The 27,462-nt window shown below is 38.7% G+C and overlaps 1 protein-coding gene across 1 annotated transcript in view; it reads left to right on the forward strand.

Annotated features, from left to right (window-relative positions):
* Positions 1-17,094, forward strand: part of ptprja (protein tyrosine phosphatase receptor type Ja) — a 187,452-nt gene extending 170,358 nt beyond the window's left edge. The window contains exons 29-32 of the mRNA XM_078414890.1: positions 5,233-5,352; positions 5,934-6,094; positions 7,579-7,714; positions 12,904-17,094. Of these exons, the coding sequence (XP_078271016.1) occupies positions 5,233-5,352; positions 5,934-6,094; positions 7,579-7,714; positions 12,904-13,059 (573 nt within the window). The 3' untranslated portion in view covers positions 13,060-17,094. The remainder of the gene's footprint in view (positions 1-5,232; positions 5,353-5,933; positions 6,095-7,578; positions 7,715-12,903) is intronic.
* The last annotated feature ends 10,368 nt before the right edge of the window (positions 17,095-27,462 follow it).

The following is a 27,462-nucleotide window of genomic DNA, read 5'->3' on the forward strand; positions in this document are numbered from 1 at the left end:
TCTCTTCAACGTCTTTCATAGTTATTTCTGCTCCCAGTGAATTTCTATCACTCGCATTCAAACCAGGAAGGTTACATTCCTGCAGAAAGTTTTGCATCTGCGCAGAGCTATCTGTTATTTTTGATGAATATAATGACTGATAAAATTGCAAAAATCTCTGATTAATATCCTTAAATAATTTAAGCAAATCTCCGTTTTCTGATCTAATTTTATGAATTGTAGAATCATCTTCTAATTTACGGAGTTGACGTGCTAGCAATTTCTGTGGTTTATCTCCAAATTCAAAATGTTTTTGTTTAGTATATTGAAAAAGCCTTAAAATATGAGCTGAGAGAATATAATTTAACTTATATTTGAGAGCTGCAATTTTATTATGTATTTCAATAGAGGGAGCGATGGCATTTGTTATGTTTAACTGTTTTATCTGACTTTCTAGGTCATGTTGTTCAGCCCGCTTCTTCTTGTTTTGAGACGCTTGAAAGGCAATAATACATCCTCTCACAAACGCTTTAAATGTTTCCCAAAGCAGGGACGCAGGTGTTTCAGGGAGGTCATTTGCGTAAAAAAAAGTTTCAAATTGCGATTTAAGATAGTCATAACATGCTTTTTCATTTAAGATTTGAGGATTAAATCTCCAATTAGTCTGTTTTCCCATTACTCCTTGGAGTTTTACCCTAAATGTTAAAGGGGCATGATCGGATATAATAATATTATGATATTTTGAATTATACGTATAAGGAATAAGTTTGGAATCCACCAAGAAATAGTCAATTCTTGAGTAAGTTTTATGCACTGGTGAATAAAATGAATATTCTCGGCCTGAAGGGTTTTCAATTCTCCAAACATCTTTTATATTTGCACTATTTATATAAGAGTTTAATAATTCACACGACTTGGATTTTGTTTTCCTTTGAGTTGACGATCTATCCAAATAAGGATCTAATGTACAATTTAAATCTCCTCCAATTATCAAGTTATATTGTCCAAATTCTGGAATGGTATTAAATATATTCTTTAAAAATAACGGATTATCAAAATTTGGTGCATAGACATTCACCAATATCAATTTTGTAGAATATAGTTCTCCCACTAATATAACATATCTACCTTCAGTGTCGACTATAGAGGAAGTATGTATAAATGGTATACCCTTACGAATTAAAATGGCAACACCTCTTGATTTAAAGGGAAACGATGAGTGAAATAATTTATCAATCCATTTGCCTTTCAGTCTATTATGTGCTACATTTTTTAGATGAGTTTCCTGAAGGAACATTATATCTGCATCAATAGATTTTAAATGTGAAAGTACTTTACCTCTTTTAATTGGTTCATTAATACCCTTGACATTCCAACTACAAAATGTAATACCTTTACCCCCTGTTTTCCTAATAGAATCTTGCATCTTAACCGATAAATAGTCTATAATAAAGCAAATGGCCTGGCACCCGAACTACAACATTTTTCTTGAATGAAGGGTGGATGATCTTTTGTACTACGTAGAATGTCTCCCGGAAATATCTCCCAAAGGTATATAAATTCTGAAAAATGACATAATAATAAAAATTGAATCTAAAAAAAAAATCAATATATAAAAGGTTAAAAGAGTGCAGGAAAAAAGAAGAAACAACTAAAACTACAACTACAATTAGTGCAGTTAGTGTTAGCCACCCTAAGGTGGCAAAAAATCTAAGGACTTCCGTGGGATGTAAAAAAAAAATAATACTAGCTCTGTTTTTTAACGAAGTTGGTTTTTAAAAAAAAAAATTATAAAAGAGAGATAAACGGGGCAGGCCCGAAACTAATTAGTCTATAATAAATCGATTTTTCTATCTAAGGTATATTAATTAAGTGTTCAAAGTAAAGTTTACATAAATCAAATATTACTTATACTTCTTATTAGTAATGATTAATAAAAATATATATGTTTTTTGATTAATAGTAATTAGTTACAGTTAATATTCGTATAGTATATACACTAAGCTTAAATCTTTAGGTTTTAATATTTTAAAGTCCAATCAGATGTCTGCCAATTAATAAAGCCGTGAAGTCATATTCTTTTTTTTTTTTTTAATATTTTTATTAAAAGTACGGTAAATTACAATAATACAACAGATATATCTTAATACATTTTTTATACCGCTTCATTTTTTTGAGCTTTAAGAAAAAGATAGAAGTAAAGAAGTAAAGAAAGAAAGTGCGCAAGAGTCGTGAAGTGCAAGAGAGTGTTGGGAAAAGAAAGCCCCTTGGAAAAGAAGTTAGAGAAGGAAGTAAAGTAAGAAAGTAGACCCTAGAAAAGAAAGAAAAAAAAAAAAAAGAAAAAAAAAAAAAAAAAAAAAGGGGTAGAAACAATCGCTCTATTATAACATTAAACTCCGCAGGAAGGGGACTACCAACCAAGTCTGTTTTGTTGTTTTACCTCCCGTTACCAGGTCCTGATACCATTTATTTATTTATTTCTTTGTAAAATTACTATTGCACCTCATGCTTGTAATAGGTCCAAAAACGTAGACCACGTCTTTTGGAATTGGTCTGCTTTACCTGCTAAGAGGAATCTCATCTCTTCCAAATGTAGTGTTTCAAACATATTTGATATCCACATTTTTATTGTTGGTGTGGGCGCATTTTTCCAGAATTTCAGTATGAGCTTTTTTCCCATTATTAGCCCGTAATTAAATAAATTCTTCTGAAACACGTTTAATTCAGGGTTACCTTCCGATATTCCAAAAATGATCCATTCTGGTTTTGGTACCAGTTTTATTTTGATTAATTTTGAAAAAATATCAAATATTTCATACCAGAATTTTTGGATTTTTGTACAAAAAACAAAAGAATGCGCTATAGTAGCTTCTTGACACAGACATTTATCACAAATTGGTGAAACATTCGGGAAGATTTTATTTAATTTAGTTTTTGAATAATATAATCTATGTAATGTTTTGAATTGGATGAGCGTATGTCGTACGTTGATCGAACATTTATGCACCTGTAGTGAATGATTATCCCAACTCTCTTTTGAAATTTTTATAGCTAAATCTTGTTCCCAGTCTCTTCTAATTCCATCTGTTGTGGGTATTGCTATGTTTAAAATGATATTATATAAATAGTCATATTCAACCCTTCAGCGACCTTTCGATCTCCCGAGCAAATTCCAGTGCTTTATTGTGGTCAGTAAAAAAGGATTCGGTTTGATTGTAGGTAACTCGAAGTTTTGCTGGATACAACATACCAAATCTGAGCGCTGGGATCTTCCTAAGAATAGATCTTGACTCATTAAACAGTGCTCTTTTCTTGACCACCTCAGCAGAGTAATCTCTGAAGATGCGAATCTCATCGCCTTGAAATGATAAAGCTCTGTTACTAGCAATTCTCGACAGCATATCTTCTAAAACGTGAGCATTATGCACCCTCAGAATCAAATGCCTTGGAGGGGCGTTAGCACCTGGCCGTGCTCTCAGTGCTCTGTGGGCTCGATCCAGCAAGGGCTTTGAATCCATTTTCAAAACTTCTTGTAACAGCTCAGCAGTAAAGTCACGAAGGTTTTTATCTTTTTCTTTACCTTCTTTAACTCCAAGAATTCTTACATTTTGTCGTTTAGAATGACCCTCTAGGTCAGTACATTTTTCAGTTAATTTCATCAATAAATCAGAAAGAAGCTGAGTCTCCGTCAATACTGCTTTTGTTGTTTCAGCACTCGTCTCGGCTAAAGTTTCCAACTCACATAAAGCCTCATCATGTTGTTCTATTGACGCAGTGATGTGGTTCACCTTACCGGAAAAATCAGAGTCCAACTTTTGTAACTTGGAGGTTACTTCCTCCATGTGTTCATTCATAATTACACATTTCAGCCTTTGATTTAGCCAACTGATCCTTAATAATAGATAGTATTTCCCCCTTCATTCCTTTAAGCGATACTAATTCAGCTTTCATCTCTTGGAATTCAACTGTCATATTTGTCACTTGAGACTTCATACCTGAAAGCTCCTCTTGGAGTCCAACTGTCATATTTGTTACTTGAAACTTCATACCTGAAAGCTCCTCACCAACAACGCTACGAAATTCTTCCAAACCAATTTTTTTAGGCTGTGGATTCCGGACTCGTTTGGAAGTTTCTTCCTGAGTCGACGCTGAGGTTTGGGCTGTAGCAGAGGCTTCCATCTGTCTTGGTTCTTCTTCTTCCACGGGTCTTGTTCTACCCGTTCCTTTTTTAACGGTTTTTAACGGGGGGGTGCGACTTGTCGACATTTACTATTAAAAGTCGCGATCTGATGACGTCACCCACCCTTCGTTGAAAATTGCCGGTAAGTTGCAACGGGCCCGTCCCGTTCCTCTCTTCTTAGATCGAAATGTTCACGGAGCTAGTTGGCGTGCGACTTACTCAGTCCATAACGCCACCGGAAGTCTGAAGAAGGGTCTCGACCCGAAACGTTGAAGAGCTTGTTGCCATGCTGCATATCTTTAAAAAAACTATTGCTGCCTCTAAGGAGTCTCTGTATGGTAAGTTTAATTAGCTGAGGATGAATTGTCAGTCTCCTTGTTTAGAAGAGTACCGCCACCTTGGAGAAGGAACTCGCCTGTTCAGCCTCTTCAGTCTGAAGAAGGGTCTCGACCCGAAACGTCACCCATTCCTTCTCTCCTGAGATGCTGCCTGACCTGCTGAGTTACCCCAGCATTTTGTGAATAAATGCCTTTGCCTGTTCAGCTTGATAAGTGCAGCTTATTATTCTGCAGTGGTCAGGAAGGATATCCTGATGGGAAGTTTCAATGGGCTCTGGGGTGAAATATTAAGGAGCATTAAGGATTTCCTGAACAATCTGTTTAATTACTGAGACTTTTATATTTTTTCTCTTTGACTTCCAAAGTGTTTGGATATCCTGTGTTGCCTTTAATAGAGTGACTAGAACTTGGTTATTCTCGTCAGGGGACCCTGACTATAAATTCATTGCAACAATATGAGGATGCAATATTTAAGAATGAAGTCTAGATTCAAATGACTTTATTTTTATTATGCATTTAAATATTTGTTTGATAAAAACAGCTCAACATCCCTGTTTCTGGGCATGTTTCTCATCTGAAGCTGTTCCCTGGTCTGCCATCTATTTAACTGTAAAATGTATAACGTGATACTGGTATCTTTGAATTGACATTCTGCTTCTCTATAAAATAAATCAACACTTGAAGTTGAGAACTTCAGTCAGTTTTGATTGTAATATTTTCTCTGTCACTTTCTAGGCAAAGTGTGAGCAGTACTGGCCAACTGAACGTCCACTCATTTTTGAAGACAAGATTGTTACTCTGACATCAGAAGTAATTTATCAAGACTGGACCATCAGGGACTTCTCACTGGTAAAGGCAAGTCCTCTTTGGCATCATAAACTTTAAAAAAATTAAGGAATTTGGTGTAGGTTTATTATTGTCACCTGTACCGAGGTAGAGTGGAAAGTTTTGTTTTATATGCTATGCAATCAAATCAGGGCCGTGCAGTGGTAGAGCTGCTGCCTCTCAGTGCCAGAGACCTGGGTTCAATCCTGGCTACGTGTGTTGTCCATGCACACTTTGTACATTTTCCCCTTGGCCACGTGAGTTTCCTCAAGGTGTTCCGATTTCCTCCCACATTCCAAAGATATGCAGGCTTGTAGGTTTATTGACTTCTGTAAATTGCTCCTAGTGTGTAGGGAGTGGATGAGAAAGTGGGATAACAAAGACCATGGTCAGCATGGTCTCGGTTGGCTGAAGGGTCTAATTTCATGCTGTGTCTAAACTCTAAACAAATCAAATAACACTATACATAAATACAATCAAGCAAAACTCAAGTACAATATTTAGAGTGAAGGGACAGATATAGAGTGCAGAATATAGTTCTCTGGGGTTATTTGAGACATATGCCATTGTTCAGATCTCTGACATTATATTTGCTTCATCCCTTGCTTCAGGATAAATCTGGAGAGAAATACCATGTAAAGCAATTCCACTTTACAGGCTGGCCTGACCATGGCGTTCCGAGCACTACCAGGGTCCTCATCGAGTTCAGGAACTTAGTGCGGAATTACATCAATCAGCACCCATTGAGTGGACCCACTGTAGTGCACTGCAGGTGATTCTATTTTACTAATTTTTGAGGACTGCCTGATATCTTATTTATCTCTCCAAAGTGCAGTATTTAAGTGGCTCTCAAGGCGAGCTGAGAGCTGGTCATACCAATGCCCATGTAAATTTCATTTTCTGTAAATAATTTTCATTTGCTTATAACTCTGGTTGGAGTAAAAATGAATGATTAAAATGAATGAATCAACGTGATTTAACATTCTTGCTTTGAAGCACACCCATCTCATCTCCAGATAGTTATCAGATAATGCTGCCAAAGAGCTATCAAGGCCTCCAAGATAAAATTTCAATACCAGTGAAACTTCTGAACTCTTTTGAGGCTCCCAGAGAGTATCTGAAATTCTGCCCCCTTTTCACCCTGATGATATGGTTTTGCAGGTGCACCTTTCATTTGTTCTACCTTTTGACAATCTGTTCAGCACCAGTGGTGTTGTGAGGGTAGGAGGGGTGCTTGTCTCCCCAATCTTTATTTTCGTCTGCTATGTTCCAACTAAAATAGACAAATAGTTTGCTGGAACATTCAGTAAAACTGAGATAAAATCCTATCACCATCTGCTGAATGGGTTTCCATATATTCGGCAGACGTTCATTGTAATGTAAGGGATATAAAGACGCATGTAACAGGATCAGAAGGCATAGAGTCACAGGAAGTCTGAGCTGGTGATGGAGGGAGACAAACTAAGGCACTTGTGAAGAACTAATTTACTTAGATGGTACCGTTACCATTGCTTTTCTGCTAAATTATTTAATTTGGTTCCATGTTCAGTTGTTTTTCCTTTCTATTTATGATGTGTGTCAAGGTGCTAGCTACTGCTGCTGGAACAATGACAAACTGAACATTCCATTTCACAAATTCAGTATCAAGTACCCCCAGATTAAGTTGATAGATCAATTTAAAATCTAGCATTCCCCATGACACTATAATATCCCCTGAATTATGTTGTTACCATTTATAAATTGCTAATTAATGAGACTGTAAGCAGTTGAAAAGCATTTCTAGATGCATCAGTGTGATTCTCGCTTATCCATTTCCCACACCAGCCGAGTTCAGGTTTAGATTATTTTATTGTCGCTTCATAAACTAGGCTGAAATTTCTTGTTCGCATGAGGCCCATCAAATAAACAATATAGATACAACAATAATGCAAACAACAAATGTCAAATAGTAGAATCGTGCAAAGATTGTATTTTTGAACCTGTTGTGTGAAATTACGAATCAATGTTAAATAAGTGACATGCATATGTTGTAGGCCCAGGTTTGAGGTAATAAAGGTTGTTTAAATCACATTCACCCTTATATATGTTGCTCTTCACTCCATCACTATGACAGTATTTCAACATGCTCCAATGATTAAAAGCTGATATATAACATTTCTAGTAACAAATATTGAGAGAGGGGGTGGAGTATCACAGGGGTGCTTAAATGTCCTTCATGCCTGCAATGTGACCAACTTGATCTTTTTTCTTACAAAGTGCTGGAGTTGGTCGGACAGGAACGTTCATTTCCATCGATGATATGATTCAGCAGATAGACAACAACAGAAAGGTCGATATCTGGGGTACAGTTTTTCAACTCAGAATGAACCGTCCACTGATGGTGCAAACTGAGGTAAGGCACTTTGCTGCAGCAAATAGATGTCGATCCGCAAAAAGATTTATTACCATTTGGTAACCCACATAGATAACATCAAAAGAACTATACTGTTGCCTTTATTCACTGGCAGTTTTCCATACGCTGGAAGTGAATGAGATCCCAAACTTTGGCACAAAAACAACTTTTGCGGCTCTCAAAGTACTGTAGTTCTTCAATTTACAGATGTTTTAGTTATGTATTTTCAATGTAAACTAGTGAATCTTTGATTTATGAATCCATTTTTCTGCTATAAAGAAGAACATGTGGTCAGAGAATTCCTGTACCAGAGAACCCACAATCTATTCTTGCCCAGTCTTTTTGATTTCTGCAATTTTGTTTAAAATATTTTCCAGGAATGCATCCCTTTAGCAAATTAAGGAATTGTTGTATTGGTAATCTAGTCTATAAAGCAGCCATTATATTTGTGTTTGCTTTCCTTTTTTATGATAAGAGTTAGACAACACATTGGGAGAGAGTTGGATAGCTGACAAGGATTGTTTCAATGGGGGCACGAGCAATGGTTTCTCTATTACTGTCAGATATAAGAGTGGGGATGGGTCTCTGACGGAAACAAGATTCTTACGATTCAATAATAATATATTTGGAATTGTATATCAATATAATTATCAGAGATGATACTCTAATCGACTGAGTTTTTTGAGATTTTTAATACGTATAAATTGTCACTATTTATTTGTCTATTTGGTACCTACCTTTTGCTGAGCAGATGATCATTATCTATAATCTCAACTGACCTCCATTAATTCCATTTTCCAACACATGAAACACAGCCTTCAATGGCTGGGCTCTTTAAGTGCCTGTCTAAACAATTCTTAAATGCTGTCAGCAACTCTGCTTCCAACCCTCTCTCCTGTAGTATATTTCTAGCCGTCCTTACTCTGCGTCCCAGGGTACTCAAGGAGGTGACTCTAAAAATCGTGGACGCATTGGTGATAATTTTTCAATGTTCTATAGATTCTGGATCAGTTCCTGTGGATTGAAGGGTAGCTAATGTTATCCCACTTTTTAAGAAAGGAGGGAGAGAGAAAGCAGGGAATTATAGACCAGTCAGCCTGATATCAGTGATGGAGAAGATGCTGGAGTCGATTATTAAAGATGTAATAGCGGCGCATTTGGATAGCAGCAACAGGATTGGTCCAAGTCAGCATGGATTTACAAAGGGGAAATCATGTTTGACTAATCTTCTGGAATTTTTTGAGGATGTAACAAGTAAAATGGACAAGGGAGAGCCAGTGGATGTAGTGTACCTGGACTTTCAGAAAACCTTTGATAAGGTCCCACGCAGGAGATTAGTGGGTAAAATTAGAGCACATGATATTGGAGGTAGGGTTTTGACATGGATAGAAAATTGGTTGTCAGACAGGAAACAAAGAGCAGGGATTAACGTGTCCCTTTCAGAATGGCAGGCAGTGACTAGTGGGGTGCCGCAAAGCTCGGTTCTGGGACCGCAGCTATTTACAATATACATTAATGATTTAGATGAAGGAATTAAAAGTAACATTAGCAAATTTGCAGATGACACAAAGCTGGGTGGCAGTGTGAACTGTGAAGAGGATGTTATGAGGATGCAGGGTGACTTGGACAGGTTGTGTGAGTGAGCAGATGCATGGCAGATGCATTGAATGGTGGTACTGGTTTGAAGGGCCGAATGGCCAACAACTGCACCTATTGTCTATGTAACCGTGCATCTTTGTATCTCTGGGTGGAAAAGGCTTCCCTCTGATCCTCTCTGAATCTTTTACCCTTTATCCTAACATTATGACCTCTAGCTTTGTTCACCTCAAAGGGGAGGAGACTAAATCAGTTTATTTATACCCTTCAATTTTATATATGTCAATCTCCTCTGGGCCTCCTCCAGGGGAAACAGACCTTGTCTCTCCTGCCTCTCCTTGTAACTTAAATGCTCCATTTCCAGCAATATTCTGACAAATCTCCTGTGGACCCTCTCCAGCACTATCATATCTTTTCTTCAGTATGGCAACCAGAAGTGCACACAGTTCTCTCGCTATGTCTCACCAGTGTTTTCTACAGTTGGAGCATAACATCCCCCTTCTCTGCCCAATTAATGAAGGACTGTTTCCCATATGGCGCTTTAACCACTTTACTTATGCTGCCACACTGAGGTCCTTCTGTCCTTCACTCCTCTCTAGAACGTTATCCTTCATGGTGTATATCCTAGCTGCATTGGACTCACCTCACCTGTTGTAAACTCCATCTGCCATTTCTCAGCCCATTACACCAACGCATTGATTTCACCCTGTAGCCTAAGACTACCATCCGCACTGTTAACAACTCAAACCAAGCTTAGTGCCTTCTGTGAACTTACTGATCATGCGCTCTACATTCACATCAAATTATACACATACATTACAAACAGCAAGGGGCCCAGCACTGGACCCTGTGGAATACCATTAGTCAGTCATCCAATCACAAAACCAACCTTCTACCATCAACCTTGCCAACTTGCAAATCTAATATCAATAGTAAGGTCATGTACATGTACAGCGTGATGTCTAACATTTTGGAGCAGTCTCCTTTGTGATTCCTTGTCAAAGACCTTACTGAAGTCCATGTAAACCACCTGTACTGCCCTCATCAAAACATGTTATCTACTCAACAAAATCAGTTTGATTAGTCAGACAAGATCTGCCCTCAAAAAACCCAAGATGGCAATTCCTGATTAGCTCCTGCCTTTCCAAGTGATCATTAATCCATTCCCTGAGAATTTCTTCCAGTTACTTCCCAATTATAGGAGGATGTCATTAAGTTTTGAAGGATGCAAACGAGATTCACCAGGAAGTTATCTGGGATTGTGGGCTTGAGTTACAGGGAAAGATAGAATAGGCTGGAATTTTTTTCTTTGGAGCGCAGGAGTCTTTATCGAGATAGACAAGATGATGAGGGACAGGGATAAAGTGAATGTTCAGTCTTTTCTCAATAGAAGATTCTAAAACTAATGGACAGGAGGCGAGGGATTTAAGGAGAACTTCAGACAACTTTTTCCACACAGAGGGTAGTTCGTATTTGGAATCTGTCAGAGGAAGTTATAGAAGTCGACATGAATATAGCTTTCAAAAGACATTTGGACAGATATTTGGATAGGAAGTGTTAAGAACAATATGGGCCAAATGCAGGCAAATGGGACTAGGTCGACATGGGCAAGGTGGTCGAAAGAGTCTGTTTCCATGCTGTTCATGTCCATGACCTTACTATTGATGTTAGACTTGCAAGACTGTAATTATTGGGCTTTTTCCTCCTCCCTTCTTAACAAGGGGACCACATTTGCTCTCATCCAGTCATCAGAACTAAGAGAATAGTGGTCATTGTCCAAAAGGCACTTCTACGAACACTTTATCCACTTGCCTCTCCCAATTTCCTAAGACTAGATTGCCTTTTCCCATGTAGGGCCAGTCCTCCACATATTGCCTGAGGAAGATTTCCTGAACACATTTGACAAATTCTGCCCCATTTAACCTTTTTTTGCACTATGACATTCCGTGTCAATATTGGGAAAGTTAAAATCCCCTAATATGACAATTTATTAGTCCTACAGCTGTCTGCAGTCTCCTGGCATATTTGCACTTCTAATACCCGTTGACTACTTTGGGGCCTGTAGTACACTCCCAACAAGGTGATCATCCCTTTCTTATTTCTCAGCACCACCCATTTTGCCTCACTGGCCGAACTATCAGTACTGAGATCTCTGACCATTGCCCTGACATCCTCCTTAATCAATAAAGCAACACCTCTTCCTCTTTAACCCCCTCCCCTATCTCTCCTGAAGCATCTGTACCCTGGAACATTAAGCTGCCAGTCCTGTCCCTCTCTTAACCAGATTTCTGTAATGACTACAACATCCTAGTTGCACATACCTATCCTTGCCCTGAGTTCATCTACCTTACCTGTCAGGCCTCGCATTAAAATAACTGCAATTCACACCAACAGTCCTTCCTCGCTCCCTGCTCTTCTCCTGCCTATTCTGTCCACTAAACGTACTTTCATCACCATCCGTACTGCCTTACAGCCTTTCATCTCCATTGATCCTGCATCGGATCGCATCCCGTTGCCAATCTAGTTTAAACCCACCGATGTAGCACTCGTGAAACTGCCTGCTGGGATATTGGTTCCCCTCCAGTTAAGGTGCAATCCATCCCTCTTTTTTACAGGTCACCTCTGCCCCAGAAGAGATACCAATGATTTAGAAATCTGAATCCCTGCCCCTTGCACCATCTCCTCAGCCACAGATTCATCTCCCCTCTCTTCCTGTTCCTACCCTCACTAGCACGTGTTACTGGAAGCAACCCATAGATCATTTCCCTGGAGGTCCTGCTTTTTAGCCTTTTACCTAACTCCCTATACTCATTTTGCAGTACCTCATTCCTTTTCCTACCTGTGGCATTTGTGCCAACATGCACCAGACTTACTTCTCCCTTGAGCTGCTTACCTTCCCCCTTGAGAGTGTCATGCAGCCACTCCGAGGCATCCTGGACCCTGGCTCCAGGGAGGCAACACACCATCCTGGCTCCATGCACAGATCGTCCTTACATTGTGAATGGGCCCTACTCTTTCCCTGGTTATTCGACGATCCTTAATATATTTATAAAACATCTTTGGATATATCTTAATCCTGTCTGCCTTTTATTTAACTTCCACAGATTACCTAATACTTAATATTATCAATCAATTCAACACTCCAGTCAAACAGTTATTTTTCATATACAAGTATTTAAAGTATCAGGAGTTTCAAAAAAGATCCTTATGAAGTGGATATCCAAAGGAATCTCGTATCCTCCTGCCATTGGCCCCTTGTATCCTTCCTCCCATGACCCGTGCTGGCATTCTCCATCTCCTTTGAAATGAATGAGGACATGCTCCCTGCACCTCCCATCCCCATTTAATGATTTAATTCAAATGGGAAATTTCATTAGTTTGCTCATGTTAACTGCTACATCTAAAACCTCTACTCTTAGTCCTTTACTTACAGCATTGAGGCAGAATTAGTCATCTCTGTCATACTGAAGAAAGAAAATGGGAGTAACGCAGCACTAAATTAGTGATGGGTTTGTTTGCCAAGTAATTCAAGCATAAATCTGGAAGTCGCAATTCTGAGCCTCCTGTCACTAAATTCCCTTTTCTCTCACCAGTCTCAGTATGTTTTCCTGAACCAATGCGCCATGGAGTATATCAAATCAAGCAAACAGTACTCCGAAGAGGCAATCTACGAAAACGCACCTGCCCTCATCTACGAGAATACGTCTGCCATCCGAGCAGCCCAAGCAAGCAATGGCCACATACTTTAATGGAAATGACCCTGGAGCCTCCTTTTTAAATTCAATTCCACCTTTTTCTAATTTTATTTTGTAAATTGTAAATATACTTTATTTTTTAGAAAGATTGTATATTCACTTGATAAGATACATTTAGAAGTTATTTTTAATGCTGATTTACTATTTTTTCAAACACATATCTATTCTGGTACAATGGCTGGGCAGTGCTCAGCTCCTGCAGGAAATCTTTGCCAATTGTTCCTGAACTTCAGGAATGCCTTCAAATCTTTGAGAATCGCTGCATAATTCATTGCAAATTGTGACCCCTTTTGAGCTTTCTTTACTGATGTTTCCTCATTTGTGTTCATTCTCTCGTTTCATGACAAATGTGACCTATTCAAGGTAATGCCAATTGGTGTGTGAAACAAAGTCATGGTTTTCAACAATGTTGCCAAGGTATCCAACCTTCCCATATACCTGTCAGCTCGATAAACTTGTATTTAAAATCGCTGAACAGAAATATTTGAGGCATAACTACTCCTGACATCATATTCATAACGAAACACATAAATATTGCCAGAACCCGGCACAAAGTTGTTTCCAGAAATGATTCATAAAATTTCATACTTTGATAAGAATCATAAAATCAAAAATTAAAAATAAAGTATTATGTAGGGTTATTGCTTTCTTCAAGCTCATGCCGCAGATTAAGTAAGAACCATGTATGTAGTATTGTTGCATAAAGTGAAGTGGAAAGGGAGCTGGATCACTCAGCAAACCCACTGTTGCATAAATGTTTAATTCTGCTGTTTTCAGGATCCAGAGTGAAATGATATTTAGCCTGTACTGCAGTGCTGAAATTAACATACAATCAGCATACAAGATGTTCACCAAGACCAGACTTCTCAAACAGCGACCATAAAGTATTTCCTCTCAGACAAGGCACTGCTCATAGGTGTTCTGAGCCTATAACAGACAAACAGTGAAAAAAGATGGCTGAAAGAGTGGAGAAATGATCTTCCATGTGAGTGTACTCACTATACTGAATGAGAAATTGGATATCAAGTTCTTTATGGAATTAAATGTTTAAGGCAATGCATAATCAAAGTTTATTTTAGAAATGTAATATTGTCATTGCTATAAGCAGTGAGGCATATCCTAATCTAGCAGAGGTTCTGTGAAGAATCTTTCTTGAATTAGTCGATCTTAAGAAATGCAGAGGTGTGGTTCTGTCTCTGAGTTGCATTGAGGAACAAAGGGAAGTCTCTCGGCGCTGGCAGTCCATCACTCCGAGACGGATACACATTCAATATCTATTCCATACTTAGTTATTTTAAAGGACCTTATGTTTAAATTTGATTTGATCTAACATTTGTAGTGAAAAGTTAATTAAACCTCGCTTGGTATAAGTAAATTTTATGTCCTTTTGCTAAATATTTGTAGCCAGATTTGGAAGCTTATGTATTGATCTACTTTAAATGCAAACATAATATATTTGCTGGACTTAATCCTGCATAACCAGGAGATAATAAGAGGAAGTCAGTGCATATCAGCCAAGAATTTTCTAATGAACTTGTTTTGAATTGAAGACCATCATTGTAACTGGTGTGATTAATTATTTTATTAGAAACTGCATCGATTGGAGCAGGATTGTTACTTGTGGTTTTGTATGGTGATCGCGTCTTTGTGAAACACTACCTGAGGATCCACTTTAGCTGTAACCATGCTCACCAGGGTTTCCTTGAGTCTGGTAGGGAATCCCATGTTCAGCAGAAACAGCACATCATGTCTGTCAAATAGATTTTCATTTCTTGTCTCTCGTAGGGAGTGTCACTGACAAAACTTGTCGTGTCTGGTAGAGATGAGCTGTTTGACTTTTCTTTTGGGAGGGCAAAATAATTGAGAAACCCAAGTCCAAACAAGAAAGTTTTTAGTATTAAGTAAAGATCAGCGACATTGCGCCAAGCTCAAACTCACAAAAAATGCAAACACAATCAATGTTTGTATTTGGATATTAAAACATTGATGACAAACTTTTTATATTAGGTGATAAAGGAATGTGGTAATTGTATTACTATATACTTTTGGAGCTGATTTAATTTCCATTAAAACAGTTAAAACCATGTACACTCAGAAGTGAACTTATTATATTTGATTTATAACTGCGAAGGAATGAGATATCAAGGATCACAGGGTCATTATTTTTATATTATGCCAAATGCAAAGGGGGACAGTAGGATAGGGAGGCCAGTTATATCTGGTCAAAGGTACAATAGCTGTTTACTCTCAGGGACTCCAAGGCTCCCTCTCCATGTGAAAATTGGGCCAAATGCAATAAAGGGATCTTGTCATGATGGCCAAAAAAATCCTTCTGAAGAATATTTTTTTAGCTAGACATATCCAACTATAATTTAACATGTATTATTCCTTCCTGTGGAATACCTTAACTTGGAGAACTGCAACTTATTGATTTGTATAAGCACTTTAGCTGTTGAATGTTTAGTGTGTGCATGCTACTGATTTAAATCAATCACCAGCCTGTGATGCATGAATGGGTATCCATGGCATGTTTAACAGAGCTGATTTTGTGCATTCATGTGTCGTGTCTCTTTTGTTCTCTCCTCCATCACTTCCCTTCCCATTTGGACATTTTGTAATGAAGGCTCTATCTGCAGGTACAATTCTTTTCAACGTGTATTTTCTAAATTGATCAGTGCATATTATCATTATTTTAAAGAATGATTTTGCCTCATCTAACTCTTGTATTTGTTGTTGTCCCTAATATCATCTACTGACGAGAGATTACTGAACATAGTGTCAGACCTCGAAGTTGTTACTTGGGTCACAGGAGGAATGTAATGACAATCCTATTCTGTGGCATTTTGTCTTAATCTAAATCCATCTCCTGAAGAAAGTTAACAGGAAAACTGCAGGCACTTTCCATGCTTGGAAATCACATCCTATCGGCCATTCCATCTGACTGAGTCCAGGTAGAGTTTATACTTGTAGGGTTTTTGTTTTGAGTTATATTTATATTTCATATTCACGTGAGATTTTTCCGAAGAAAGTCACCGGTGCATCCCCACGTGCCCACCCCTGACCTCCACCCTCACCACCAGCCCACTTTTGAGGAGACCCGAATTGTTTTTGTCTGCAATCTGTTAACATTTGTTATTCTAGGCCCTGCCAATTATGTATGGCTGTGCGCTAGCCTAAGTAATGCACAATGATCTCTTGGTAATTTTCACGTAGTTTTGCAATTCTGGACCTGTAGCCACCAGCAGAATATTAGCTGTATAAAATGAAGCTATCATGGACACTCTTTTGTCATCTATTTTCAGTGCCACTGTTTCAGTCCTTCCCTGAGCCTCTGGAGAGTTTAAAATACAGCTAATTCCTCGACCTTAAAGCTCGAGGAATGGTAAATACATCAAAGGTTCCCATTCACTCCACTGAAGTAGACTTGTCAGCTGATAGCATTGTCATTTGGTGAGGATAGAATTGAAATGCACTGTGCTTTCGTGGGGGAGTAACAGAGTGAAAAGAACATGAAGTATTTTCTGACTTGTAATATGTTTCCGTCTCCATTACAACTCAACACAACACCAGCGCTCTTCTGATTTTGGTTGCTGTTTGAAATGTAGAAAAACCTGTCCTCCTTTGGCACAAAGTTTAACAAGGGTAGAAATAATCGGGGGTATAGGAATAGAGCACAGTGTTGAATAAGAACTATGAGCATCAACACTGCAGGTAGGTAGAAATAGAAGCAAGAAACTGTAAGCAATAGCACTTTCTATCAATTGTTTTACTGGAAGGATCAATTTTAAATTAGATATGTGTATGTATATAAGGATGTATATCAGATAATATGTAGCACTGTGTTGTTGAATTGCACTGGATGCATCTGGGAGAAATCAATTTATCCTGTCTGTTCACTGACTCACTGAGATGTAATTTTATCAGATGTAGAGTAATATTTTTCTTTGTGATTACATGATACACCTCCAATTCCAATGGTCGGTGGTATGTCATTTTAATCTTGCTATGTTACAATGATGTAAAATTCCTGTTTTCTAAGTGACATGATGAATAATTTTGCTATTAAAATTATCTTTTTATTCAATGGCCTGGTGTTTAGAAATAAGATCAAGAATTGAATGACCACTGGGAAGTAGCGGAAATATTGTAATGCCAGATATTTACACAATCAAAAATGCAATTAGACAATTTAAAGGCAACCTTCCATCTGATTTAAGCGCTCCCTCATCAGGTAAAGCATGATTGTAAAGAAGCGTCTCTGTTCTTTAACATGGGGAAGTGTTGGAGAAACAATCAGTTGGTTTCAACATCACCCGATTGTAACTGAACACTTTTCCAGAGCCTCATTTCTCAGCAAACTTCAGAACACTTGGCAGTATTACAAAATGTTGGATATATGCAGCTATTTGGGAGGAGGTGATTGCTTATCTTGCATTATGGACGACTTGCATCTAATATAACAACAGCAAGAGATGTCAATAAGTATCTACAGTGAAATAAAGTGCCTTGAGAGACTTTGTCTAATTGTCATCAAACTTTGACACCAACATCAGAACAGGTCTAGGAAGGGAAAATCATGCTTAACAAATCTACTGCAGAGTTTTTGAGGATGTAACTAGTACAATAGATAAAAAGGGATCAGTGGATGTGGTGCATTTAGACTCGCCAAAGATTTTTATTTTTATTTTTTTATAATTCTATTTTGATTTTGAATTTCCAGTTCCATACATTCCACAATGATACACATTCTCATTCACCTTAAACCCTCCGTAGTTAACAAATACTGCATATCCCAAAATAAATCATACCACAGGTATTGGAAGCACTACAAGGATGGGTAGTGACTTACTGGACATTTGACCATATCCAAAACTTAACTACACACAAAAACAAAAACAAAAACAACTAAAACCAACATTTGGGGTATACCTCTATAATATTTCATCACTACTTCTGGAGCGGTATGAAATCAAGGAAAATGAGATAGGACATGGAAGTAGGATACAAAGATCCGCTTTAAACAAATGATGGCCGTACGGGCATAATGTACAACATCCATTTTTCCCACCTTTTCAAAAATAATCCCTGTTGCAATCTTAAAGCAAAAGTTATCCTTTCCATTATAAAAATATCATACACAATGTTAATCCAGTCATCCACATTAGGTTTTCCAGGTTTCAACCACTTCCTAGTAATAGCTTTCCTGCTGGCAGCACTTAAGATCTGGAAAAGATACTTATCTTGAATAGAAGCATTTTGTACTGGTAAAGCACCAAAATATAAAAACTCAAATTTAAATGGAATATTCATATAAAAAACTTTTTGTAAAACTTTATGAATCTCCTGCCAAAATGGGATACAAGACCAAAATATGTGAAAATAGTTTGTCTCAAGGCACCCACATTGTCGCCAGCATGAAGAAGAATTCGTGTAATGCCTTTTTTGAACTGGTGTAATAAAAAACCTAATAAGGGTTTTCCAGCAAAACACCCGCCAAACATTTGAACTTGAAGTTTTCCATTGTATCTCACATAAGCTCTCCCAGGTTTCTTCCTTTAGAACCAGATTACCTTCCCTTTCCCATTTCTGTTTTACATACAGTGAATTGCCTTTTCTCTGCCGTAAACCCTTGTATAATTTTGAGATGGTTTTCTGTTTTGAGCCTCCATGGTAAGCATCAATAAATACATTTAACAAAATATTATCCCATTTTACTTCTGCACATTCCTTTTGTATTTGATCTATATAATGGCAAATTTGAAAGTATCTATAGAAATCATCATTATTCAAACCAAATTGCCTCTTCAGATTCTCAAAGCTGTTCATAGACCCCTTATGTAAAAATGTGCAATATGATGTCAAACCTTGAGAACTCCATCTTTTAAAACTAGTGTCCTGTCTTTTTGGTACAAAATCTGAATCAAACGTGCACCATCTCAAAACCTTCACAGCATCCCTCAGATGATTTTGGGTAACGACCTTATTCCATACCTTAAGTGATAATCGAATCCATGAGTTTCCCAAATTAATTAACTTATTTGTTAACTCGTTATCTCCGATTGCAGCCTGAATCGGAAATTCCTCTGTTATAGCAATCTCAATCTCCTTCCATCTAGCACAATAGTCGGGGTTGCACCAATAAATTAATGTTCTCAGCTGAGCAGCTGCATAATAGTCTTTCAAGCACGGGAGTGCAACCCCACCTTTATTTTTGGTCAGTTGTAACCCCTGGTATCTGATTCTTGGTCTTTGTCCCTGCCAAATATACCTCGAGATTTGCTTATCCCATTCTTGAAATTGTTGGTCTGATATATCTAGTGGAAGTGATTGAAAGAGATACAACAGCCTCGGTAACATAACCATTTTGACCGATTCAATACGAGATCCAAAATTCCCTGATCTTATTGTTCAATGGGAGGTAGTTAAGCAAGTGCAGTTTAGTCAGATCTATTGGAATGTTTATTCCCAGACATCTCATGGATTCAGCATCCCACCTCAAATTAAACTTTTCCCTTACTTTTACTGAGGGGCTATATTTGAAACTAAGAATTTGTGTTTTTATAACATTTAACTTATAGCCAGAGAGGGATCCATATCGTTCCAACACATAAAATAACTGTAACAAAGACTGTTCAGGGTCTGACAAATACACCAATACGTCATCGGCAAATAAAGAAATCTTTTGTTCCCCTCCTTTCATTACTATTCCTTTGATATTATTATTCTGGATAATCCACTGACTCAAAGGTTCGATAAAAACCGCAAATAAAAGGGGGCTGATTGGACATCCCTGTCTTGTTCCTCTTTCTAGCAAAAATGGTTTTGAAACTACTCCGTTAATTTTAATTCTTGCACTTGGGCTATCATAAAGAGCCTGTATTGTTTTAATAAAAGTATTGTGAAATCCAAATCTATCTAAAGCTCTAAGCAAAAAAGACCAATTTACACAATCAAAAGCTTTTTCAGCATCTAACCGAACTAGGACTGCTTCTAAGTTAAATTTTGTTATGTGGTCAATTATGTGCAATGTCCTTTTAATGTTGTCTTGGGTTTGTCTCCCTCGAACAAACCCTGTCTGATCCAGGCTAATAATTTGTGGTAGCAAACACTCTAATCGTTTGGCTAGTATGTGAGTAAAAATTTTGTAATCCTGGTTGAGTACGCTCACTGGCCTAAAATTACTGCATACAGATTTATCTTTTCCCTCTTTCGGAATCAATGAGATTACTGCCTCCTTCCAGGAGGGGGGTATTACGTTCTCTTTGAGAACCCAATTGAAAGTGCTTTGTAACGTAGGGACCAATGAGTCCACCATTACCCGGTACCATTCTGAAGGGAATCCGTCTGGGCCCGGGGCCTTATTTGGTTTAAGATGTACTATAGCAGAACTAACTTCTTTCTCTGTTATTTCAGCTACAAGGGACTTACTCTGTTCACTGGTCAATTTTGGCAAATGAATCTCATTAAAGAAATCCTCCATTTTCTCCCCACTGATTTGAGGTTGTAAATATAATCTTTTGAAATATATATCAAAACAATTTTGTATTTCCTTCAATTTATAGTGTGTAAAATTAGTTACAGGGTGTTTTATTTTATGAATTGTATTCTCTGCCTGTTGTTTTTTTAGTTTATAGGCTAATAATTTACTGGCTTTCCCCCCCCCCCCATCATAATATTTCTGTTTTACAAAAATCAACTTTTTTTCTATATCTTTTGTATAAATATCATTTATTTCATTCTTCTTCTTCACAAGTAGTTCTCGGATTTTTTGATCATTTGTATCCTTATAGTTTTGTTCCAGTTGTTTCAGTTCCACTTGCAGCCGATCTAACTTTTCATGTCTAGCTTTCTTTATGTGAGCACTGTATCCTATTATCTTGCCCCGAAGCACCGCTTTACATGCATCCCACAGTATCAGAGGTGAAACTTCGTCATTGTCGTTTAGTTCCAGATACTCTGTAATATCGTTCTTAATCTGTTCTTTCATATGAGTCAGTACATATGTATTTAATCTCCATAAAGTGTCTCTTTGATACCGATCAAGAAGTAGTTTAAAATACACAGGACTATGATCTGAAAGGTCCATGCTACCCACCTCGCAGCTTACAACCCTATGAAGGTCTTTTCCAAAGGTAAGAAAATAATCAATCCGAGAATATGCCAAATGTGGATTAGAAAAATATGTGTAGTCTCGTTTTGGCAAATTTAATTCTCTCCATACATCAATTAATCCAATATCCTTCATTGCCAAATTAATTTTTTTATTTATCAATTTCGGCTGAGCTATATGAACATTTGAAGAGTCCAGTTTAGGATTTAATCTAACATCAAGATCCCCCCCCACAGATTAATACTCCCTGGGTTTCAGATATTATCAAATCAAACACTTGTTTAAAAAATTTCCAATCCGAGTTGGGAGGAGCGTAAATATTTAACAGAGTAACCAATGAGCCGCCTAAATTACCTCTCATGAAGATATATATCCCCTCTGGATCTCTCTTTTCAAAGGTGGGATCAAAACTTATATTGCTAGAGATTAATATTGCCACCCCCCTCCTATGACCAGCACTATATGATGAGGAGTACTGATGTTTAAAGCCCAGTCGTTTTAGTTTAGCATGCTCTGTTTCAGACAGGTGTGTTTCTTGTAGAAAGGCCACCTTGACTCTATCTCTCTTTATTTTGGTTAATATCTTGCTTCTCTTAATAGGATTGATAAGGCCATTCACATTATAAGTTACTATTTTAACTGCTTGCATTTAGTGTCCAATAAGTAGAAGAAATAAAAGTATATAAACCATACCAGCTCCAGTATCCATGCACGAAATAGCCCCCAAAAAACAACTACAGAACAAAAACACAATAATAACACTAAAGTAAATAAATGGACTTCCAACTGTGGGGTCCTGATTTTGACCCTATTAAAGCCCTGATGGTGAGAGGGCTTTGAGGTGTTGCCTCTCCCCCTGACAGGTGGGAGAGGGCCGTCTTCTAACGGTGGCTCTTCAGTTCCAAAGCTGTCCATCTATCCGGCTACCCGGTTAGAAGAGTCCACCCGACATATACGTAATATCCGTGTTCATAGCCTATACCATGCTCGTTTAATGTAACGAGTAAAAACAAGGCCTTAAAGTCTGTCCTCCGATGGGAGACGGGCCCTGAAACTCCCCAACATCAAAACTCGACTCACCCGCTTCCTTTGGTCACCTCTGCCATTCGAACCTTTCGGTTCAGTCATTATCCCGAGTCCTGGCGTCTAAAAGCCTGTAACTTTTCCTTGAAATCCACTTTCCTGACCATTCTCTCCCGGTTCCCCGGTCTCCCGGCACTACGCCAAGTGAGATGCTGGATCCGCTCCAAAAGGGATTCCGGGTGTTTGATGACCGACACCGGGAGTCCCCTCTTCGCCATATCCTCCATCGCCTCCTCCGCCGATCCATATACCACTGTTCCCTCCTGGTAGAAAACTCTTAACTTGGCCGGAAATGGAGTTTGAAATCTGATTTTCTTCTCCTTCAGGATTCTTTTCGCTTCAGTGTATTCCCTCTGTTTTTTTTAACACATCTGGCGCATAATCGTGATCCAGGTTAACTCTCTTCTCGAGGTATTGAAATCCTCTATTCTGCCAGGCCAGTCTAAGCAGCTCCTCTTTCATCCTGTAACTTGACAACTTGGCCACCATGGACCTCGGTAGGGCATCCCCTGGGCGGCTTCGACATCAGAGCTCGGTGCGCTCTCTCTACCCGTAGTTTAAAGGTGGCCGGGAGCCCCAGTCCTTCCCGCAACAAACTTTCCACAAAATCCACCATTGACGGGGAGTTCTCCTCTGCTCCCTCTTTAACTCCATGAATTCGGATATTTTCACGTCTGGAGCGGCTCTCTATATCCGTCAATTTGGCATCTAGGTATATTTGGAGTTGCAGCAGCTCCGTCACCAGGTCCTCTGCCACCTGTAGCCTGTTTTCAGCCGCGTCAATCCTCTCTTCCGCCTCCCCGATTCTGGTGTTCGTCTTAGTCATTTCTTCCCGAATTCCGTTCAGCTGCTCACTATTGTCCTTTCTAAACTCTCTCAACTCTTTCAATATGAGGCTGAGGTCCGCTCTCTCTCGTTCCTTATCTGGGTGCATTTGCTTATCATCGTCCTCCCTTGCACTGCTAGCTGAGGAGGCTCGGCTAGGCCCTTCCCCCTCACCATCGAAAAACTCCATCTGCGTCGACTTTTTACTCTTTCCTGTAGGCATAATCCTGACCCACAATATTTACGAAACTGCAACAAAAGTTTTGGAAATATTCGAGTTGTAGTGGGTAAATATTAACTCAAAATGTCGGGAGCTCTTACCCTAATCTGCCATCTCGTGGCTCGTTCAACCGGAAGTCTCGCCAAAGATTTTTGTTAAGGTTTGGGTGTAAAATTAAAACACAGGATAGCGCTTTTTTGGCATAGATTGAGGATTGGTTGACAAATAGGAAACAGAATTGAAGGTTTTTCACCAGGTGACAAGCAACGAGTAGTGAGAAGCCGCAGAGCTCAGTACTTCAGCCCCAGTTATTCACAATGTATGGCAATGATTTAGATGAGCCATCTTAAGACATTAAGTTGGAACAGGAGTGATCCATTTAGCCCCTCAAGACTGCCCCATCATTCAATAGGTTTGTGACTGATCTAACATTCTTGAAGTCCAAATGTAACACCTCCAAGTTTGCAAATGGCATAAAACATGACCAAGAGGAGATATGGACTGCAAGAAGGATGAAAAGAGGCCCCAATATGATTTAGACTAGTAGGTTTGTGAGCAAATGCATGGTAGATGCAGTTTAATGTGGATAAATGAGAGGTTGGCCACTTTAGTTTCAAAAGCAGAAATATATTATCTGAATAGTGGAAGATTGGAGGAAAAACCCATGACAATAGAGCTTTTGTGTCCCAACTTGTCAGCTAATGTTCAGATGCAATGTTAGTTGGAGGGGAAAATGACACATTAGCCTTCATTGCATGAGGATTTGATTGCTGGAACAAGGATGTCATAATACACACTGTAGAAATGGGGTTAGAGGCAGGAACAGAGTATGAAATGGATGACCACCTCGGGTCTTGTTAAATGGTTGACCAGGCCCGAGGAACCAAATAGTGTACATTGGTTCCGAATTTCTACATTGCAGAAGGACATAGAAGAACAAAATGTGTAGACAGAGCATATTTTTCAATGGCACTTTGGAGGAAAAAAGGTGATTTTGCAGCCATGGCAGCTGAAGGAATGATCCTAAAAGATAGTGATGCAAATGGCAGATAAACATGAGATTAGAAGCAAAGGCCTGCAGAGAATAGTCAGACAGTAGGAAAGTACAAAGGTGGAGAAAAGGAAGATCATGGAAGGATCCACATTTTTAAATTGAACTTTACTTGGAGTAGGCCAGCTGTCCCAGTCGATAAATTTGTGGTGAACTCTTTGCTTTGTGTTCTTTCTCACCCACGTTGTTTGCCAAAACTTCTGTCTCCACTTTCACTTCACTTTTTGAGTTGTATTCAAAACTCCAAAGATTTACAAACCTTTGTATTGGTAAGTTTCTCTTAAAAGACCAATCCATCCTTCACCCTAAGAACAAAAACAGAACAATGGAAGAACTCAATATGTCAAGCATTTTGTTCTAAATTTTAGCATCTGCAGTCTCTTGGCTTTGTATCCTTATCCTGGGCAATTAGGTTAGCCCTCTTAATTGCTTCATTGTTTTCCCTTTAGTGGAAATTAAATTCATAGATATTATTAGACTCTTAGTTACCTCAATTTTTGCTACTATGCTGGCAAGTTATAGGTTGATACAAGTAAGGGAGGAGGGTTGATGGTTGGACAAAGGCCAAAGATGAAAAGAGAAAAGGTATGAGATAAAGATAAAAGAGGTGTAAAATGTGAAGCCAGCAGAAGGAATACAGTTGGAGGGGGAAGAAGAAAAGGGTGCACAGCCAGAGGAGGAACAGGGAAGGGGGGGGGGGGGGGGGGTAGGTAAAGGGAGGTGGGGAAGGGTGTTAGTAGGTTAGTTACCTGAAACTGGAGAATTCAATGGGACTTTTGAATTAAGGTACATCAGAAAACTGGAAGACTTCTTATAACAACCCGTAGTGTAAGAAAATAACTGCAGATGCTGATACAAATCGAAGGTATTTATTCACAAAATGCTGGAGTAACTCAGCAGGTCACGCAGCATCTCGGGAGAGAAGGAATGGGTGACGTTTTGGGCCGAGACCCTTCTTCAGACTGATGTGTCTTATAACAACCCAGTTGCTTCATGGTCACCAGTACTGGGACTAACACTGGTGTTAATTATACACTCATTTATTTAATTAGCAGGATTTAAATTCTGCAGTTGCCATTTTAGAATTTGTTGGGTCCCTGGATTATTAATCCTGGGCTCTGTTTTACTAGTCCAACAACATAACCATAATGAAACTTGAGATAACAAGATTGGTATTCAAGCACAGGGCATCAGTGCAGCTCAATCCGATGTGGCACGGCAGCAGGAATCCTGATGGTTTCTTTCCTTGCCAGTCTCGTGTTGATATTAGCGACCCTCACCATTGCCAGATAGTGCTCACTGTATTGTGCACAGCAAGACACCATCTTACCAATTTGAATAACTATCTCTCCCATGGTAATTAACAACAACTTGCAGGTACTTTAACTGTCAACAAGCAATGTGCTCAGGCATAATTTTCAGTTTTTTTATTTATAGATTTCTGGCATCAGCATTTTAATGGATTTTTACTTCAAAATAATATGGCATCTCAGTACATCACCATTTTCCTTCCCTTCAGTGTCATACACTATCCTGAGTTAAAAATATATTACCATCCTTAATCCCCTGATCAAATTCCTGGAATTCCTTCCTGAATACAATTCTTTTAAAAATCCTGCTGTGAAGTCCATGGGTGGTCACCTGGTAATGGCAGGAATGTCATATGTTCTTGCCACATGGAAGGAGGTCCCATTGAGTCTGTCTGCTTTTAGAACATTCCTATCAATCCCATTTCCCCACTTATTTTCCCTGCAACACATTCTCCCCAGATGCCCATTAATTTTCCCCTGACTCTCCTGCCATCCACCTACATCAGGTGCAATTTTACAGTCCTGAACCAGGTCAACTTTGAGCCAATTTTAACAAGCTCACGAATGCAGAATGCTCGATAAGTGGACCCAGAGCACTGGAAGAGTTTTCCCTGTAGTCTATTGGCAGAGCTGCAACGTGGGTAAAAGCCAATCACCAATGCCTCCTTCCCCACCCACTTGTTTCTCAGAATAAGTGCCTCAGAATTTTCCTAAAAGCAGTACATAGGACAAACAGATTGTGAAAAATAATGAAAGAGAAGAGGAAGGGCTGTATTCCAATTTGGCTGAATCAGACAATATCAAGCAGTAAAACACGCTGCAACAATTAAACTGGAGCTTCGATTAATGGAGCTGTGTAGGTAGTTTCAACTGGCAGCATCACTCGAGTGCCTCATCAGAGCTACCTCGGGCTTTGATCTTCCTGCGTCCTGCTGGTAGTGAAACTAATTACTGGGCACTGCTGCCTGTGAGGCAAAAATCTGAAGGATAAAAGCCAGAAGAACCCAAGACATTACTCATGACCTGCTGCACTGTAAGTATTCAGGAAGGAGGATGACTTGATAGCTCAGTTGGTTGCAGTTCTGCTGGGTATGAAAGTTGGCAGCTGTGATTCTAAACACTGAGTAGACCCATTTTTGAAAATCAGGACACAAAACAAATATTTGTTAATGCTATTAAGTAAGTAATTGAGATATCTGCTTGGTGAAATGGAATGATTGGTTGGAGAAAAGCTCACATATTTACTATTAATACCTTGTGCACTATGTTATACACGTGATATTAGTACAGAGCTATTATATGTGTACTGTATTATTGTATAACATGCTTGTGTGCGTGCTTGTATTTATGCAATTGTTATCTAAAGGCTTGTATTTATAATTATACCTCTGTTTCATGTTGTAAGTGAAGAATTGATTACACACAGGACTTGAGTCTGGGAAACATACTATAGTTGTGCCATGTAACGTTGGTGCTGTGGAAAACATTTATTTAATGGTTCCATATGCAGTGCACTGTCACTTCTGTGACTATGCCAGATGGTGGCACAATAGGCACTGTGTTGCAGGGGTTTAGTCTCCATTAATGTTATGTTTATATCATGTTATACTTTGAGAGTCACATAAGTTGATTAACTGCTATTCAAAATGCTGCATGTTTTCAAAGAAAAATATCACTCTGCCAGTGGTTTTATTGTTCGTACAAGTGCCAGTTTTGTATTTGTGCATTGCAAAAAAATGTTAGTGCAAGTGTTAAGCTGCTCTGAATTAGTAAATGGCAGCCATAGAAGTATTGGCTC

This window comes from Rhinoraja longicauda, chromosome 18 (genome assembly GCF_053455715.1).
Source record: "Rhinoraja longicauda isolate Sanriku21f chromosome 18, sRhiLon1.1, whole genome shotgun sequence".
Lineage (NCBI taxonomy): Eukaryota > Metazoa > Chordata > Chondrichthyes > Rajiformes > Arhynchobatidae > Rhinoraja > Rhinoraja longicauda.